Here is a 20,301-nt window from a genome sequence, read left to right on the forward strand (position 1 = left end):
TTCTATTAACATTTATTGGTGTGGATAAAAATCCCAATGCTGATCTTGGGATTTTTTTCTTAATCTCTGCATCTTTGTTTCCTAGGGCAAAAAATAAAAATACATTATATGTAGCCCATTGGGTCCTAGGGAGAACTGAATGAATGAATGGATGGATGGATGAATATGCATCGTGAATACAGATAAGGTATTCATCCAAGTGATGTCCATACAACACATAGTTGCTATTGGTGGTGCTGCTGCTGTTGTGAATCTTGGACCCAAGGGTTAAGTGGTCCCTGTTGTATCCTTAGCACCTGAGCTAGAGCTTATACATCCACTTAAACACAGTCTTCAGAGTAGTACTTTTGGGTGTTACTTACCTATTTATTTTAATGCTGGTGGCATTGTTTCTAAGTCATTACTTAGGGATTACTGTCATAATCCATCTCTAAATGAAGTCGGATGGGTGGGGAGGGCAGCTCTTGCAAGGCATCCTGTGGTTCTCACCTTTGCATAGAAATTCCACCTGGAGGGCTGGGGATGTGGCTCAAGCGGTAGCACGCTTGCCTGGCATGTGTGCGGCCCGGGTTCGATCCTCAGCACCATATACAAACAAAGATGTTGTGTCTGCCGAAAACTAAAAAATAAATATTAAAAAAATTCTCTCTCTCTCTCTCTCTCTCTCTCTCTCTCTCTCTCTCTCTCTTTAAAAAAAAAAAAAAGAAAGAAATTCCACCTGGATCCAAGGCCCTGTATCATCAGGACCTTCACTGCTGGCTTTTAATGAGGAGAGATTAAGCATCTTGACCATAAGTTACTTGACCAAGCTTACATAGCTAGGTTTCAAATGCAGGACTAGCTAAATCTCTTGTTCTTGCCTCTGTTTCATCCATTTCTCAAGAAATCAAATAAGTCTTATTCTTTCATATTTACTTTAGGTTTCAGAAGAAACAGGGTTTCCATGTTCAGCTACTCTAAAATTAAAATTCATCTCCAAGCAATCTAGGTTTACCACTGTTGATGAAAGTTCTTATGGAATGTTTCATTAATTGTAAAACAATTTCAAATACAGTAGTTTTGATCTGTAGTGATAGAATTTTAAGAGGTATATGGTCTCCAAGAAGCCTCTATCACTTATTTCTTTTTCTTTTTTGTTTATTTCATTTTTATGTATTTATTATTGTGTTATAGTTATTTATAATATTGGGGTTCATTCTGACACAATCATAAAAGCATGGAATATAATTTGTTCCTCTTCAGTTCCCCCAATTTCCCCTTTCTCTTCCCACTTCCCTACCCCTATGTCCCTTCCTCTACTGGTCTTTCTTCAATTTATTTAGAGTTTTTTCTTTTAATTAGTGCTTTGTAGATATACATAAATGTGAAGTTCACTCTGGTATATTGATATCATACATGTACATAGCATAATTTGGTCAATTTCATTCTACCTACTTTTCCTTTTCCTGGTCTCTCCCCCTCAATCACCTTGCTGTGATCCACTGATCTACCTTGAATTTTCATGGGATTCCACTTTTTCTATTGCCTTATTTTGTTCTAGCTTCTGCATATGAGAAAACAGTCAACCCTTGACTTTCTGAGTCTGGCTTACTTCACTTAGCATGATGTTCTCTAGTTCTATCCTTTTAGCAACAAATACCATAATTTCATTCTTCTTTATGACTGAGTAAAACTCCATTTGTGTTGTGTGTGTTTGTGTATGTTTGTGTGTGTGTGTGTGTGTGTGTGTTTGTATACACATCTTCTTTATTCATTCATCCATTGATGGGCATGAGGGCTGGTTCCATAACTTGGCTATTGTAAATGGCACTGCTATAAATATTGATGTGCTTGTATCACATTTATTTTAGTTCTTTAGAATAAATACCAAGGAGTAGGAAAGCTGGGTAATATAGTGATTCCATTCCTAGTCTTTTTAGGAATCTCCATACTACTTTCCAAAGTGGTTGTACTAATTTTCAGTACTACCAATGATGCATGGGAGTGCCTTTTGACACACATCCTCATCGGCATTTTTTATTATTTGTGTTCTTGATGATTGCCATTCTGACTGGAATGAGATGAAAATGCAAATAAAAACTACATTGAGATTTCATCTCACTACAGTTTTTTTTTTATTTGAGGTATAATTGATGATTATGATCATTATGAGCATCAAGTATTGGATGCTTGTTTACATTGCTTGAGATTTACATCATTCTTCTATCTTTTTAATTTGAAGTATGATTGACCACAGAAATGTAAATATACATATGTTATACATACATATAACAATTCTGGGCCTCTTACTCTTTCAAACAATTTTAGTACTATTTTTTTCTAGTTCTGTAAAGAATGTCATTGGTATTTTGATGGTGATTGCATTGAATCTGTGAAACGCTTTTGGTATGTGACTATTTTGATGTATTAATTCTGTCTATCCAAGAACATGGGATGTCTTCTCATCTTCTAAAATATTTGATTTCTTTCTTCAGTGTTTTATAGTTTTCATTATGAAGGTTTTTACCTTTTTGATTACATTTATTCTTAGGTATTTTTTTTCTTTCTTGAAGTATTATGAATGGGACAGTCTACCTGATTTCTTTCTCAGCACATTCATTATTGGAATATAGCAAAGTGATTGATTTATGAATGTTGATCTTGTATCCTGCTCCTTTGCTAAATTTGTTTATTAGCTCTAGAAGTATTCTGGTGAAGTTTTGGGAGTCTTCTATATATCAGATAATGTCATCAGCAAACAGCAATAATTTAAATAGACACTTCACAAAAAAAATGGCCAACAAATGTTGAAAAAATGTTCAACATCCTTCATAATCAGAGAATAGTAACAATATGTAATATGACTAAAAAGTATGCTTTCCATCATTTCTGTATGTGGGAGAAGTAGTTTTTTGATTTCTGAAATTCTGGGTTATTTACAGTGGTTTTGGGGAACACTGGATCTAAATATTTGAAATTATCTTCTGGGTCTTTAAGTCAGTTTCAATTAGCATAGCTCAGGTTTTGAAACTTAGTCTTTTCAACAAATATAGTTTGTCTCTTTGTGTTTAAGGTGATGCTATAGATCAGTGCAAGGCAACCGTTTCATAGCTTTGTCTCCTTCTCAATGGTCCCCCCTACCAGGAAGTATGATTAGCCAAGGAATGTGAAGTGCCCAGCTTGGTTAGCAGAAGCAATTATGCACTTTCCATTTAGTTGTTTCCCCAAACCAAATCAGGACATCATCGTCATTTGATTGGTCCAGGCACAATGTAAGTCTCAGAGACAGCAGGAAGAGGATGTAACCTAGTTTAGTTGGGTTGGAGGCCGGGGAGAGCAGGTTGATTACCTTCACTGTGGTGGAAGAGTTGAGGAGTACAACCTGGATTCACAAAGGGAAGGTAGTTTCTACCTGTGTCCCCCCCCTTCTTGAAGAGAGGAGCTTTATTTGTAGGGCATCATTGACTTTCACAACTTGCAGCCAAGCAGGTGTCAATAATAAGCGTGAACATGGCACCAATATTGATGATTCAAAATAAGAGCCTCATAACTCCCCCTGCCTTGAACTTACTTTAGAGAGCGGTTCTGCAGCAACCTCCATCATGATGCTGGTGATGAGACAGGACCAAATTCTCACTGAGAATTAGGGGTGTTAGAGACTAGCAGATAGTTAGAAAGGGGAGCATAAGGGGCTTGCTCTGAAATGAGGGCTCCCTTGTAAGCAGCCCTCTGGGAGACCCAAATGTATTTTTTTTCAGTGAGGTTAGACCCATAAACCAGGTTATGGTATGTAGTCCTCTTCTTTCCTATTTACCCATCTGCTTACTTGACAAGAACTTTTGCTGAGCACCTACTATGTACCAGGTGTTGCACCAAGTCTTATGCATCCATTTTCTTTCTTAATCATCTCAACCAACTCCTGGGAAGAGAGTTTGCTATTATGAGCATTTTATAATGGACATGAACAGAGAGGTTAATTCACTCAAGATAATAATATGACTTCAGATCCTGAGTCTTAGTATGTTGTGGTGGCTACTTTTCTTATCTTGTATGGGGCCAAATCCTCGGAGTAAGGTTGCCCAGTGTTGATGTAGAAGACAGAGGGAAAGAGATTTTGGTGGGCCACATAAATTCAGGTGGGTCTAAAATTATTCAACCTTCAGTATTATGCATAAGAAGCACAAGCAAGAATGATTTTTCTATAGTGGACAAGCCAAAATATAAATAAGACAATAAACAATGCATAAACAAGAGTTATTATACTAAAAGAAGGCATAACAGAGAATAATAAAGCATATCATTGAGAGCTAAATTTTATGGGTCAAAACGACAGTGCCCATTATAGTAATCACTAGTCACGTGATGATTCACATTAAAATGAAATCAAATTTAAAAATAAATTCCATTGTTGTACTGGTTAGTGTCTACCATATTGAACAGCATAGCTATAAAACATTTCCATTTTTGTAGCAAGATCTATTGTAGAACAATGGTTCTTTAGTTATTTATTTTTATTTTTAATTTTAATTTGTTACATATGACAATAGGATTTATTACAATTCATATTACACATATAGAGCACAATTTTTCAAATCTCTGGTTGTACACAAAGTAGAGTCACATCCTTCGTGTCTTCATACATGTGCTTAGGGTTATGATGAGCATCGCATTCCACCATCTTTCCCACCCCTGTGTCCACTCCCTTCCCCTTCCTCCCCTTTTCCCCTTTGTCCTAGCTAGAGTTCACTTAATCCTCCTATCCCTCCCTCTACTCGCAGCATATTATGGATCAGCATCCTTAAATCAGAGAAATCATTCAGCATTTGTTTTTTGGGGATTGGCTAATTTCACTTAGCATTTTATTCTCCAGCTTCATCCATTTACCTGCAAATGCCATGATTTTATTTTCTTTTAATGCTGAGTAATATTCCATTGTGTATATATACCACAGTTTCTTTTCCATTCATCTACTGAAAGGCATCTAGATTGGTTCCACAGTTAAGCTATTGTGAATTGTACTGCTATAAAGTACAATTTTTCTCATCTATATTGATGTGGCTGTGTCCATGTAATATGCTGTTTTTAAGTCCTTTGGGTATAGACCAAGGAGAGGGAAAGCTGGGTCAAATGGTGTTTCTATTCCCATATTTCCAAGGAATCTCCAGATTGCTTTTCATATTGACTGCACCAATTTGCAGTCTCACCAGAAAATTATGAGTGTGCCTTTTTCCCCACAACCTCGCCCATACTTATTGTCGTTTGTATTCTTAATAGCTCTCATTCTGACTGGACTGTGAGATAAAATCTTAGATTTAATGCAATTCCAAATTTACATTTCTCTAATTGATAGAGATGTTGAACATTTTTTCATATATTTGTTGATTGATTGTATATCCTCTTCTGAGAAGTGTATATTCAGTTCCTTGGCCATTTATTGTTTGGGTTATTTTTATTTTTATTTTATTTTGGTGTTAATATTTTTGAGTTCTTTATATTTTCTAGAGATTAGTGTTGTATCTGACATGCATGTGGTAAAAATTTTTTACCGATTAGTATGTTCTCTATTCACCTCACTGATTGTTTCTTGTGCTGAGAAGAAGCTTTTTAGTTTGAATCCATACCATTTATTGATTCTTAATATTAATTCTTACAGTATAGGAGTCTTATTAAGGAAGTTGGGGCCTAATCCGACATGATGGAGATTTGAGCCTACTTTTTCTTTTAATAGATGGGCGGTGTCTCTGGTTTAATTCCTAGGTCCTTGATCCACTTTGAGGATAACAGGAACATATCTCAACATGGTAAAAGCTATCTTCGCTAAGCCCCAGGCCAACATCATTCTAAATGGAGAAAAAAATTGAAAGCATTCCCTCTAAAAACTGGAACAAGACAGGGATGCCCTCTTTCACCACTTCTATTTAACATAGTTCTTGAAACACTGGCCAGAGCAATTAGAGAGATGAAAGAAATTATAGGGAAATGGATAGGTAAAGAAGAACTCAAATTAGCACTATTTGCTGATGATATGATTCTATACCTAAAAGACCCAAAAAAATTCCACCAGAAAACTTTTAGCATTAGTAAATGAATTCAGCAAAATATCAGGTTACAAAATCAACACCCATAAAGCAAAGACATTTCTGTGTATCAGTGACAAATTCTCTGAAAGGGAAATGAAGAAAACTACCCCATTTAAAATAGCATAAAAAATATACTTGAGAATCAACTTAATGAAAGAATTGAAGACCTCTGCAATGAAAACTACAGAATGCTAAAGAAAGGAGTGAAAGAAGACCTTAGAAGATGGAAAGATCTCCCTTGTTCTTGGATAGGCAGAATTAATATTGTCAAAATGACCATACTACCAAAAGCACTATACAGATTTAATGCAATTCCAATCAAAATCCCAATGGAATTCCTCATAGAAATAGAAAAAGCAATCATGAAATTCATCTGAAAAAATAAGAGACCCAGGATAGCCAAAGCAATCCTTAGCAAGAAGAGTGAAGCAGGTGGAATCAGTATACAACCTTAAATTATACTACAGAGCAATAGTAACAAAAACAGCATGGTATTGGCAGCAAAATAGACTGGTAGACCAGTGGCACAGAACAGAAGACACAGAGACTAACCCACATAATTACAGTCATCTTATATTTGACAAAGGTGCCAAAAGCATACATTGGAGAAAAGATAGCACTGGTTCTGACTACACTTGCTAGGGATGTTGGAAGAGACTATGGAAGGCTGACATAAGCCAGGAAAGCTCTCTGCAAGAGGCAGAGGTGGAGCTGTAAGCACTTGCTGTTGAAGAGCTAAATAAAAATAACCAGACTTTCAGAGAAGGGAATAAGGAACTGACAGAGCAGAGAGAGGATAAGGTTCTTGGTAAGCAGAGGGATAAGGCAGGTGGATAGAGTGGAATTTGATCAGGAGAGATGTTTGAGGAATGATTTGTCGAGTCTTGCAAATAATTTCTGCATTGGCTTGGATATAATTGTCTATCTTTCTCTATGGCCACATTTAAGCATCTGCCTCAGCTAAATGATCGCAACATTAATTAATACTTTGTTTTGATGGTGATGGTTTTCTGTGTCTGTTTTGTGGGTGCTTGCTCTATGCCTGGTAAGAATTGCCAGATCCCAAATCCTCATTATTACACTAATAACTAAAATGGGATAGATGTGCCGGTAGGACATTAGCCCTTGAATCTCAACTGCTAGATGAGGGTACAGAGGATGGAGGGGAGGGGTCCAGGAGGAAATGACAGCGCTTCACATGGTCTAAGGCTTGGACGATGCTTGGAGCTTGTGTAGAAGAGACCATGCCTATTTGACTGGTTCCAAGAGTTTCACAACATCATTCTTGGGGACCAGGGACGCTGCCTGATGATTAAAGGGGTGTCACCAAGGATCATTCTAATGTTCAACAGGGATCAAGAGTCTTGATTATCAGCTTTATCTGCCATGCCCAGTTATGTACAATCTTTGGCATTTTTGGGTTCTTTTAAGTTCTCCTTTCCAATCCACCAACTGAGGGGATGGGGCCTACTTGGGCATCCCTTCCTGTTCTGATAGGCAGAGGCTTTTGGATTTCTGAACCACCCTGGCTGGTCCTCTTTGAGAATCGAAGGCTTTTCCTTGGATGGGGTTTGGAAGATATGTAGGTTCCTGGAAATGAGGAAATTTTTTCTTAAACTCAGAGATGTTCGAACCCTTTTATAATCAAGAAGGACACATACGTGACTTATTTCTTGAAGGAAACTGCTTGTGTGTTTGCAGAATCTGCGGCAGCACACTTCCCTGAGGCAAATCCAACTTTCTGGTGCATTCTGTCCAAACCTCACAATTTAACAGAACACCTTTCCCCAGGAAGCTGGAGCAGCTGCTGGAGCTGCTTGTTTGTCTAAATCCTGCAGACTCCTGCGTGGGGAGGGAGGTTGGACAGTATGGGAGATTTTAATATACATTTAGCAGAAATTAATGAAGAAGTCCACAGCTTGGGGGCAGCCAGTTTCTGCTAAAGTTGTTAAATATTAATGAGGTGCTCTTGCTCTTTGGGGCAAAGCAGCAAGCCTGATGCACCTTTTTTTAATTACTGCATCACTAACAGGTATCAGAGCTGAACAGAACTGCCAGAGATGGTTACATTTAGCAAAGAGTATTAAAACATTTCTCTCCTTCCCAGAGCTGCTTAAGAGAGCATCCTTCCTTTACAGATTACCAATATTTCCCAGGGTTAGCTGGACATGCCAACAGCTTCACCTTAAAAAGCAGTTGCAGAATTTTCTAGAAGTAGTACAGCCATACTACAACCCAGTGTGGTCACAGATAAATAATGCTTAGAATCAGATATTCGGTGGTGTGCTGTTAAATATTTAACTTCCAGCTCTCTGGGAACTAACAAATACTGATTGTTGTATATATTGCCACCACGGCAGGTTGAAAGCCACCAACATGACATCAGTGAATGTAGAATAGGAAGAGAGAGGTAGTGGATCTAAATTGTAGATAATTACTACCATACTTACAGATAGATACAAATGACTTTAAGGACATTGACGAACCAGGCACAGTGTTTCAGGCCTATAATTCCAGCCATTCAGGAGGCTGATGCAGAATGATTGCAAGTTTGAGGCCAGCCTGAGCAACTCAGCAAGACCCTAAGTAACTTAGTGAAACCCTTTATCAAATAAAATAAAAAGAACTGGGGGCAGATAGCTCAGTGGTATAGCAACCTGGGTCCAGCCCCTACTGCCTAAATTAAAAAATCACATCAAATATGATACTATAGAGTTTCCTAGCAGTATATATCATAGATAGTGATATTATAGATAGTAGCAGTAGAATGAAGTGAAGCAATTAATAAATTGTGTGTTGGGTTATGTATAATAGTCGGTCAGGATGCTTAGCAAAGGATTTACTTGTCAGAGATGTTCCTTTTTTCTTCCTTCCAGTTTCAGTCAAAGCTGATCTTGAGTTCTACCTTTCCATGCAGAGATCTTCTACTCACATTCACTCCACAGTTACCTCCTGAGCACTCCGAGTACTCTCTGTGGTTAATACCAGAATATCCATGTGGACTCACAATCTTCCTGCAGAAATAGATGCAACTCAATGGTGTCATTTATGAGGTGGTTGGCATATTTATTCACATAATGTGCATTTATTCAATACCTGAAGTTTCTAGGTACTGCTGGTTGTTGACTCTCAAGTTGGTGGAAAACAATGACAAAGATCCTTGCTCTTTTGTAGTTTCCATTTCAGTTTCCAAAGATTTTTGTCTAGGGAAGTAGAGACAGACTCATACAGCCTAGATATTAAAGAAGAAGTAGGAAACCATGAAACACAGACAAAGGATAGAGTGCTTCAAACAAAGCATAAACTCAAAGATAAAGAGGACCAGAAGTGTCCAGTTATGGGTTTGGGGCAAGAAGATGGGTAAGAACATGGGATGAGGTGGGCAGATAGTGTACGAGATCTCATTGGTCAGTTATCACTTCTGAACTGTATGAGTTTGTGCTTGGTCTCTTGCTATTAATTTACTCTTTAACTGGATTTGGGGTATGTTGTGTCTCTCTCCCCAGAGGACTGAAAATCAATTGAGGACAGACTTGTTATATTTATTCTAAAGGTCAGGGCATACATTGGGTGATAAGTGTGGAATTACATTGGTGTTCCTCTCTCCTCTCCATAGATACACACAGATCATTTGCCTGTGTTTTCATTAAAATTTGACAAAGTTTTGGCTCAAAGAATATAAGAGCAGCAGAAAGCAGGGGCAGTGCAGAGACAGTGTCTTTCCTTGCTCTTCTATGTTTTCTTAACACTCAGTGGATCAATATTCAAATGCCCAGATTGTGCTGCCCAGTCTGTGGGCTTCAGGACACCCTTGGATGCTGCACTTGGAAGCACAAATTCTGCTGCCAAGAGGAGCCACCCTCAGTGACCTCTGGCTCGTTACGAGAGCAATGATTACGTTTACCTACTTCATTGCTTTCCTTTTACTTTGACATTTACACACCTGGGAACCTTATGAAACACCAAGAAGCAGGGAGATAGCCTTTGGCCTTCCCCTACTGCAATGGTCTTTTACTTCCTCATTTTGCACATGGGAGAAGGGAAGGAAATCATACCTGACTTTCTTCACTTTATTCTTACTGAAATTTTATAGTAACATGGAAAGAACTACACTTATATTTTTAGGGAAATATGAAAGCCTTTAAATATTGAATCAGGAAAATTTAAATGGCTATGTGTATATATATGAATGCACATGTACTATTTGAGAAAGACTGAATTTTCAGGAAAAAATGAAAATCAATGAAACTTATTTTGAAACAGCATATATTAAATCACAGCATAAAACTTGATCTTTAATGTCATCTTGGTTGTCATCTACCTATCTGATTCATTCTACTGTGACCCAAATATACTTTTAAATTTAAATAGCCTCAGCATCTTAGCAAGGCCCTAAGCAACTTAGTGAGACCCTGTCTCAAAATTTAAAAGAAAAAAAAAAGGCGGGGGGATAAGCATGTGGCTCAGTGGTTAAGTGTCCCTGGATTCAATCTCTGGATCCAAATATATATATATATATATATCATCCTCCACCCACCTCCAAACCAGTGTGCCTGTCACATCATTTAAATCCATACCTTTCTAACCTAGAATTTCCATTGGATTATCCACATTTTTCTCCCTCTTGACCAACTCCAAATGACTCAGAACTATTTCTAAATCTAAAACTCCATTTGAAAGTATGAATATCTACCTTCACTGGAAATGCTTAAAACCATGTGTTATGACTTTTTAGATAGCATTAGGACATATGTATGTTTTTATGGTCTGTGGTGTTGTCGCATTTATACATGCACATCATTCTGTAATATTCATTCTCCCCACAGCGACTATGGCTATGAGAGACATGGGGAGAGCCAGTGTGTCCCAGCTTTCTGGTACAATCCAGCATCCCCATCAAAGGACTGCAGTCTTGGCCAGAGCTACCTGAACAGCACTGGGTAAGTCAAACACCTGAAGACTAGATTCATTGTTTTCCCCTTACTTAGATGGTGGCATCAAAGGGAATGCCTGGCTGTTGGAGAAGAGAGAATATAGAGTTATTATTATTATTATTATTATTATTATTATTTTGGTTGTTGTTGTTTTTAGCCAAGTAGCTAAGGGAAACAAAAGAGTGATTTAGATAAGAGTGCTTCTTTTTGGAAGCTTCAGAAGAGATTTCTGATCACCCACACTTTAGTACTGGCTACCATTTCCCTCTGGCAGACCCTCCTTGTTATTTGGTCAAAACATCTCTTCTGGAAAGGGATGCTGCCTTGTACCTTGGGCCTCCAATAAAGTAAATTGATACAGGCGATGTGCAGCTATTACAGTGCTCTCTGGGGAGAGGGGAAATGGATGTTCTCATACATCAATGCTGAAAACTTCAAATGAGAATTCCTAAGTCTCATCCTAGGAGCTCCTGGGATAAGAAGGTCATGTTCCACTCTTGGTAATTCTCCAATTAGATGTGTGTTTCTCTCTTTGCTCACTTATTAGTTATCTCTCAGATGCTTGAAAACAATTTCCTTGGAGATTTGTTGTCTGGCCTTTTTTTGCTGCCTCTATGATGCAGAAGAGATTTTGTCAAGTGCATGGATGCACTGATAGCACTTCTCACATTCCAATGTGGCTACATAGCATCCAATAATCTTGATTAAATGCAACTTGATTTGAGAGATCTGGGGTGAGGTAGAGACCCTTCATTTTTAAGTGTATCCTGCATGATGTGAATGATGTTTGTCTCCAGAAGACTCTATGAGTGTCAAAAGTCTAAGGTGTCCTCTCAGTTCTCACCTCTTCTAAAGATTTGAGAGGGCTATTTCTGGATTCCAGTCTGGGATTTTAGAGTCTTTGATGTTAGGTTATTATAAGAGCCTGGATTAGGGATTTAAGCCACTGAAACTGCAAATCCAACAGCTTGCATTTAAGGAGATGTGGTGTCAGAGAACAAAACTCTAGGAAGTTTAAGGAAGGGGACTATATAGTTATAAAGATTCAGGTGGACCATCCAACTGACAGCCACACCATTCTTTACACATCACTAGAAAATAATCGCATTAGGACATCTTGTATGTCTTAATATACATGTGTTGGGTTTAAGTAGGTTCAATTTAAGTAATTCTGGTGAACAAAACAACAAATAGCTAACCAAATAAATCACACAAATGAAAGGGAAAGTCTATTTGCACCCTCCCTCAGGGATTCACTCTGAGTTTCTTTAGTGTTGGCTGATATTACAAATCACCAACCAGCTTGAGCTGATGGCTAGTTAAGGTTAAAGAGGGAGGATAGATGATAGCAAGTTTGAGTTAAGACTTGTACTACTGAAATATGTATTAAGAGTAAAAATTAAATATCTTGTGACTAAAGATCAGACAGAAAGTCTAATCTGATTAGAATATTTGATTATCTTGATCAGTAATGACCAAGAGAACAATAGTGTGAACCACCTATGTAGTTAAAAATTTTCTAATAGTCACACATTAAAGTTTTTTGAAAAGTAAAATTAATTTTGATAATATGTATCATTTAACCTGATGCATAAAAATTATCATTGCAATATGCCACATTAACCACACTTCAAGTGCACAGTAGTCACCTCTAGAAAGTGACTGCCATGCTGGGAAGCAGAACTCCGGGCATGAGCTCAATTGACAGTGAACAATAATGATGCACATTTGTAAGAGGATGCATTGTCTTCTCATCTGAGAAAACAACTACGGAAAACATTTGCTTAACATCTCCTTGAGATCTCTGGATGGGCTACACAGTAGGTAGTGCAGCAGTGGAGAACCTATGGGGAAAGTCAGGTCTAATGGAGGACCAATATCACTCCAGAAGAATTTGTATTCTCCTGTATTTGATACTATTAGAAGATGGCAACTTGGATGGAGTGGTTAATTATTCCTGACAGATGTGGTGGTTATGATAACGGTGGTGGTGGTGGTTGGTGATGGAGGTGGTGGTACATTTATGTTATGTGGTTTTATCAGAACACTGATTCTTTTTGTAGGGAGGTTTTCTCTTCCTTGAGGTAAGTTTACCAGGATTAAACGGGAGTCTTAAACCCGTGCTTCTAATCTGACATTTGTGTTGAGTAGGAAATGAAATATTAGCAAAGAGAGAAAATATGCTATAAAATAGCTCAGTTGGCTCCAGAGTAAGAGCCATAGGTATTAGGGGAAGAAATGACATCTGGGACATGAAAGGAAGGCAGGAAGAGGCCTCCTGATTAATGAGAGTTTGAAGTCTGATGTTCTAGCTGCTCTCTGGTATGGGGAAAGCTGGAGGTGGCCTTGGGTAAATACAGCTGGCTCTTCCCTGACAGACTGATGCACTGACTTTTCCTGCTTCCCTTGTCCAATGGTCTGCCTCCTCTACTGCTGTATGTGAGTCAGACATTGATTTTTCTTGGCTGGTTCAGACACTGATCCGATCCGCGGCTCACCAGGTAGGATCAATAGTAATGTTTAAGGAACTACTCTCCCGGAGATGGAAGGATAGCAGTTCCTCCACGTTTGTTTATCTTCATAAATGGCTGTCTTTTTGGAGACTTGGTTTTAGGGGCAGCTGTGGGGAGCATCTCTCTTGCTTTAGCTCTCTTTCTAACGTGCACACTTGCTCACATGCTTGACACAAAGCGCAGTACTGTCAATTGTCAATTCCTCTTAGGTACCGGAGGATTGTGTCCAATAACTGCACTGATGGAGTAAGGGATAAATACTCCGCCAAGGCCCAGTTGTGTCCTGGAAAAGCCCCTCGGGGCCTCCATGTGGTGACGACTGATGGGCGCCTGGTGGCAGAGCAGGGACACAATGCAACTTTCATCATCCTCATGGAAGAGGTAAGAGCTCACCTGGGTCTCTGGGGTCTAAACTCGGAAAGGGAAGAAAACAAAGAGGCTGCCATTTCCAGAGGCTTCTGTACCACAGTCTAGAGTGTGAATCAGAGATTTCTGCAGAAGAGAGTGGCGTGAAAGAAAGCTTGGAGTGTTTCGAGATCCATTTCCTTTCATTCCACAATGAAGACCTGTCTGCAGTGGGACCCCACTTGCCTCTGAGGCCTGAAGCTCTGGAAATATTTTCAGGGTCCTCCCTTAATGTCTGCTTAGGAAATGTTCATCACCAGAAGGTCATAAACTGTAAACTGCCAGGAAAAGGAAATTCAAATGCATCCATTGCTTTTAGGAGTCTCTTTTTGCATAATAGAGGAAATATTATCTGGAAAAAAGCAGAAACTAAAGAAACATATAATAGCCTTTTTTTCAAAGAATGCTATCATATCACCCTGACAAATTTATGAGAAACAACCAAACTAGAATGTGCCTTGCAGTATAACTTTGTTAATAAACAACTTATTGTTATACAAATCACTATGGTAATCCTTCCTGCCACTGGATCTATAATAAATGACCAAGCACCAAGCACAGATTGATGGAGCATTAACTAACACTACCCATATCTAAGTTTCCGTGGAGGAAGATGGAAAGTGAACCTGTGGCCAGTGCACCCTTAGCTGGTTAGAAAAGCCCACAACACTTTGAGAGTCTTAGAAGTATGTGAGTGGAAAGATGATTGAAATGCTTTAGACTTACCTTTGTAAAGAATATTTTATTAGTTGCTTTCACATCAGCTACCTGCACCATTAGATTTTTAGTGTCTTTTGCAACCCGAGCAGTAAAATCAGATGCGTGCATTCATTCTAAGGTAGAAGAAGCACTGCTGTCGGCTTCTTGTTCTCTGTGTGGGCTGTTTAGCTTCTTCCCAGACCAGGGCCTTCTCAGGCACTCTGCTGAGGTGGTGGAGCAGGAAGGTTCCCTGATTGACAAAGCCCTCTAAATTTACATGCAAATTGCTCTGGGCTCTTGATAGCTTGGAAAGAGAGCAAAGCCAGCCAGGAGGTTTTTTTTCACATGTATGAGCATTTTAGAGTCTTTAAAGTCAGGGCCACACTAGACTTGATGGTGAAGGTTTCTTATCCTAGGTTGACAGATTCCTTGGCCTCTTCCACACCACTTGCTTGAATTAAAGAACTTTAAGATTCAGAGGAGGTCATTATTACATTTTCACTAGGGAGTTTTTAGGAATAGAGCTATAAAACCTTCTCTTGAATGGACTTGAAGAGCCATGATCTTATCCATTTGAATTACCTTGGATTCATTTCCACTTTAATTTATATTTATAAACTCAAGGGTAGTTGACATTGTGTAGGGGTCAAGAGAGCAACTATCAATATTTCACTCACATCCAAGTTGCCATGGAGGAAGATGGAAAGTGAACCTGTGGCCGGTGGACAAATAATGGGCAGAAAATTGGCTCATTATTCCAAAATGATGTATTTCTCTTTTTATTCCATCATCCATCTTTGAATATGAACAGAAGTACCCTGTTCTTCTTTATCCAGCATCTCTGCTCAGGACTCAGGTTGACTACATTTATCCAAAGGGTAAGACAGGAAGGGTAGGGTTCAGCATCATTCCTCAAGAAGATAAGTGCTGGCTTAAGAGGGTACCAGGTACTCACCTGAACCATCAACCTCACATCACCAGCCAGCACCCAAGGTGCTCTTAGCCTTCCAAGAGGCAGAGATAGTAGAGGCTTCAGAGAACAGGGGGCTTAAGTATGTTTCAAGAAGCCCAAGGACAAGGGAACACACATGTAATTTTGAATAGTATAGAGTATTCATCTGGATGGGAATGATCATCTTACTTTATATTGTAATTTTGAAGATGACTTTATAGGAGATGGGGTAAGGGATTAACATAGCTTTTAGAATGCAACAATAAATGCTCAGAAGTAGAAACAATGATAGCTATAGAATTGTGGTTGGGAGTATTAGCATTAAAGTTAGACTGCTTTTAAAACTTGAGTCTTCCACTATTAGCTATGTGACATTAGTCTGATGATTTTGTCCCCATTTACAAATGGGGACAATAATACTTTCTACAATACAGGGTTATGAGGAGATTAATTGCTTGGCACCTATACAAACCTTGGTGCTGTTACTAATATTGCTATTATTTTTATGACACAGAAGAAGAATTAAATCATATGTGAGGGATTAGGAAAGCCCTTGGCTTCCCCACTTCAGAGTTCAGAAAGGCTGTACCTTGCCCACTGTGGCCAGTATCACAGCAATTTAGGCTGTCCCAAGGTTGCACATAAAGGGACAATAGGTCCACAGTGCCTACCCACAGCGCCCAGTGGCTACCAGAGAGGAGTCTGATGGTTGTAGTAAGGTGATTCTGCCTCCTGGGAAAGACTATAGGTCTTAAGAAGGTGATGCTGAAGGATCAACAGGAGGAAGCATCGCATCGGAAGTCAGGCAGGACTATGTGAATGGACCCAGGCCGATGGCTCTTCCCTTGCAGGGTGATCTCCAAAGGACAAACATCCAGCTTGACTTTGGGGATGGCATTGCCGTGTCCTATGCTAACTTCAGCCCAATTGAAGATGGCATCAAGCACGTGTACAAGAGTGCGGGGATCTTCCAGGTGACGGCCTATGCAGAGAATAGCCTTGGTTCCGACACAGCCGTCCTCTTCCTGCATGTGGTTTGTAAGTGGCATGAGCCAGCCCCTTTCTCTCTTTCCTCCCAGTGGCAACTCCTTCTTCCTGGAATTCAGAGCTGAGGCTGGGTTCGGTATGTCTAATAGTGATTCAAACCAGAAGATTGAGGCCTCTACCCATGTGGAATTTAGAGTCTTGTAATGCTACTCAGAATGACATGCAATTTAAAATTTATGAGTTGTTTATTTATGGAATTTTCCCTTTAATAGTTTCAGACTACCATTGCCTGTGGGTCATAAAATAGCAGAAAGCAAACCATGGATAAGTAGGGACCACTTTATACCCCATGATGGTTTTCACATTACATGTCATTTAGGTGGAAATTACGAGTTTTGAAAGTGTTGAAGTGAATACAAGGAACTCCTTGTATTCATTGTGTACTAACAACACAATGATGATATGATCTCCACTGTATAAGCAACCCACACCTAAGAGGTCCCTGGTTAACAGGAAGCAACCTAGTCCCCTAGTACAAGAAGCAACAGTGAGGAATGTGGAGCATGTAGGAGGAGATCAATTATGTCCCTAAAAACATGTGACATTGAGATAAATGATTTCTTTTGGGGGCTTTCTACACTTTTTAAAATGGTATAATTTAATTTAAAATTCCCATTTTACAATGGTTTAATTCTGCTACTTTACCTCATAGGGTTCTTACAATAGTACAAATGAAAAAATAAATAAAGCACCTAGACATTTATTGGTTCATTCAACAAGTATTTGCTGAGTTCTTAATACATACAAGGCACTCTGCCAGGCACTGGGCAGACCACAATATGGTCCTGCTCTGCAGGATCTGTTGAGGAAGGGGAGGTGCAGCAAGAAATGGGCCTTTTTTGGTAAAACAGATATGGACTATAATCACTTTGGACTGGAAACACCAAGCCAGGAGACTGGGTAGGTGGGGTGGTGTGCACAGTATTTATGAGTGCAGTTTTTAGAGCAAGGGAGACCTGCACTTGAATTCATCCTATTTCTTTGTGAAATGTCTAACTTAGGTCAACTTTTTCATCTTTTAAACATCTGATTCCTCATCTTTAAAACAAAGTTCATAAGGAATTTGAGAGTCATTGGATAGTGTGTGTGTGTGTGTGTGTGTGTGTGTGTGTGTGTATGTCGGGGCCCCCAAGACCACCCCAAGGCTTGATGATAAACTGGAGGAACTCTTAGAACTCAGCATGTAGCTTTATCTTCATCCATGGCTATGATTTATTCCAGCAAAAAGATACAAAGCAAAATCAAGAAAAGGTTGCAGGGGACAAAGCCCCGAGAAAACCAGGCATCAACTCCCACAGGCCCTTTCCCTGTGGAATCACACAGGATGTGCCGATTCCTCTTGGGGTGGGAGGTAACAACATAAAGGCTGTCTGCCAGAGAAACTCATTAGGGGCTCAGTGCCCGTAGTTTTTATTGGAAGCTTGTCATATGAGCTTGGTCAGCCTGGCATATTCCGAACCTCCCAACTCCCTGTAGAAAGTGGGTGTTCACAATAATCCACACTGTTTGCAAAGCCAATCTAGGCAAAGTGAACCACTCCTCCTAGTTAGTTAACTGTTGATGGGGAACACTCCCAGAGCCAAGTTCCCAGACACTGGCCAAGGGCCAGCCTTGCACCTAGACCTTTCTAAAGGGTAGCAGTTTCAGTTCTGTCTTCTGCAGTGGGCAGAATGCTGCTTTGCACCCAGCTTGGCACATGATGAATGTTACCTGTTATTATAGCAATTACTAGGATTTCCTGTTAGCTTCCTCCCTGACACTTCTGCTGTCTTCCAAAATGAAGACAAAGAAAGAAAAATAACTTTACATTCCTCTGTTCCAAGAACTTGCCTCACCCACGTTCCTGATTCTGGCAAGGGTGAGCCTTGACTGCAGGTGTGAAGACCACCGTATCTTAGTGCCAAAAACATGATAGCGAGGACCAGGTTTGTGCTGTGGGTTATGTGCATGAAAACGGAAATATTTCTTGAAACTTTTATCAGCTCCTAATTCCCTCCAAATCAATCATGGCCACATTTACCAGTGGAACCTGCTCTTGGCCCCACCCTGGGCCGTTAACTAACAAAAGTATTGCTACTCACCCATAATAGTCAACTTCACACAGATGATTAGATTTTTATCAGAAAGGTCACTATTTGACAGTGAGGATGTTGGAACTTTTCTGTGTTCCTCCTCAATCCCTTCCTTCTCTTCTCTCCTCACTGACCCATGTTTTGTCTCCTACATGGTATTGTTTCTTAAGATTGTTTTTAACTAAATATTCTTGATCCAAAACTGCAATAAATGTAACCATGTTGGGTGGCATTCCAATTATGTAAGCTCCACCCCCTTTTGTTTCTGGAGTGAGTTCAAGGTGAAGGAGATCTTCCTTTATGATTTTGGGCATCACAGTAACCTTCAGCATCTACCTTGACTAAACCAAGGTTCTCAAGTGACAGAAAGCTGAGAATTTCCAAGTTCTTAAGGCATTGTGCACAATGCTGAGCTGTGGGAAAGCCCAGGGTTCCCATGAGGTATCTTGGGTTTCACTCTATTTGGTGAAGTAGCTGTAGGAGCAAACTCAGTGACGAAAAAGAATTTTTCCCCCCATTGATGGAAGAATAAGTCATTGGAACCCGGGTTGGGAAAGACCTCAGTGTCAATGCAGGAAGAGGGAAGCCAGTCTTCATCTTCTGCCTGGGAGGGGGATAGCAGGGGCCCCTGGTCCCAGCTTCTGTATCCTTGTTGACCAGTAAAGCACAAGAGCTAAAGACATTAGTCAGGTAAGCTCCTAGAAAATGAGTAAATAAACAGAAGTAGCCAATATTTTTTCCCCACTCTGTGTTCTTTGACTGACATTGAGCAAACCATACAGAAATAATACAGATTTGCTTATTTAAAATAATTAAATGTTCAGCCAAATGTGCACATGAAGTGACAAGGTTGAAATTATTTGCTAGAAAAAATCTTGTGGAGCCATATGCCTGGAGTCAGGGCAGACAGCTGTAGGCAGAAAACATTTTCAGACTGCACATACACAGATTTCTCTATTTTTTTCTCTTCATTAATTTTTTAACCTGACAAAAATTATACAAGTTTATCATGTACAACATGATGTTTTGAAATAAACATTCACTGTGGAATGGCTCAATCAGACCAATTATCATAGGCATCACCTCACCAACTTATTTTTTGTGGTAAGAACACTTATATATATTGTTCTAGTGATTTTCAAAATCTGATGCAATCTTATTAACCATAGTCACCATGGTACAATAGACCTCTTGACTTTCTTCCTCCTATCTTCTGGAAACTTGGTTTTCTTTGATCAGCATCCACCCCACCCCACTTCTGCCATCCCTTGTCAACCATGAAGGTACCCTCTGCTTCTGTAATTTAAGATTTCACATATATTTCACCTGATACTAATTGTTCTATGCTTGGATTTCTTTCACTTAATGCAATGTCTCTGGGTTGTCCACGTTGTCAGAAATGAAAGGAGGAGAGAATGCCACAGAGTTGAAAAATAATGAATCTACCCGCCCCCTGTACAATGCATCCCTAATATATTAATAATTTTTCATCAGTGTTTTTCTCTTCTTTTTTTTTTTTTTGGAAATGATTGGACTAACTTCCTCACATCTTCTACCTATGGCATGTTTGTGTATATTTTTTTATTTGCTAATATAAAGCTCAATGCTGGTTATACCAGT

The 20,301-nt window shown here is 39.3% G+C and overlaps 1 protein-coding gene across 1 annotated transcript in view; it reads left to right on the forward strand.

Annotated features, from left to right (window-relative positions):
- Positions 1–20,301, forward strand: part of Sorcs3 (sortilin related VPS10 domain containing receptor 3) — a 567,524-nt gene that overhangs the window by 517,142 nt on the left and 30,081 nt on the right. Inside the window, exons 17-19 of the mRNA XM_076834163.1 lie at positions 10,886–10,999; positions 13,716–13,887; positions 16,414–16,600. Of these exons, the coding sequence (XP_076690278.1) occupies positions 10,886–10,999; positions 13,716–13,887; positions 16,414–16,600 (473 nt within the window). The remainder of the gene's footprint in view (positions 1–10,885; positions 11,000–13,715; positions 13,888–16,413; positions 16,601–20,301) is intronic.

The sequence above is a fragment of the Callospermophilus lateralis genome, chromosome 15 (genome assembly GCF_048772815.1).
Source record: "Callospermophilus lateralis isolate mCalLat2 chromosome 15, mCalLat2.hap1, whole genome shotgun sequence".
NCBI lineage: Eukaryota > Metazoa > Chordata > Mammalia > Rodentia > Sciuridae > Callospermophilus > Callospermophilus lateralis.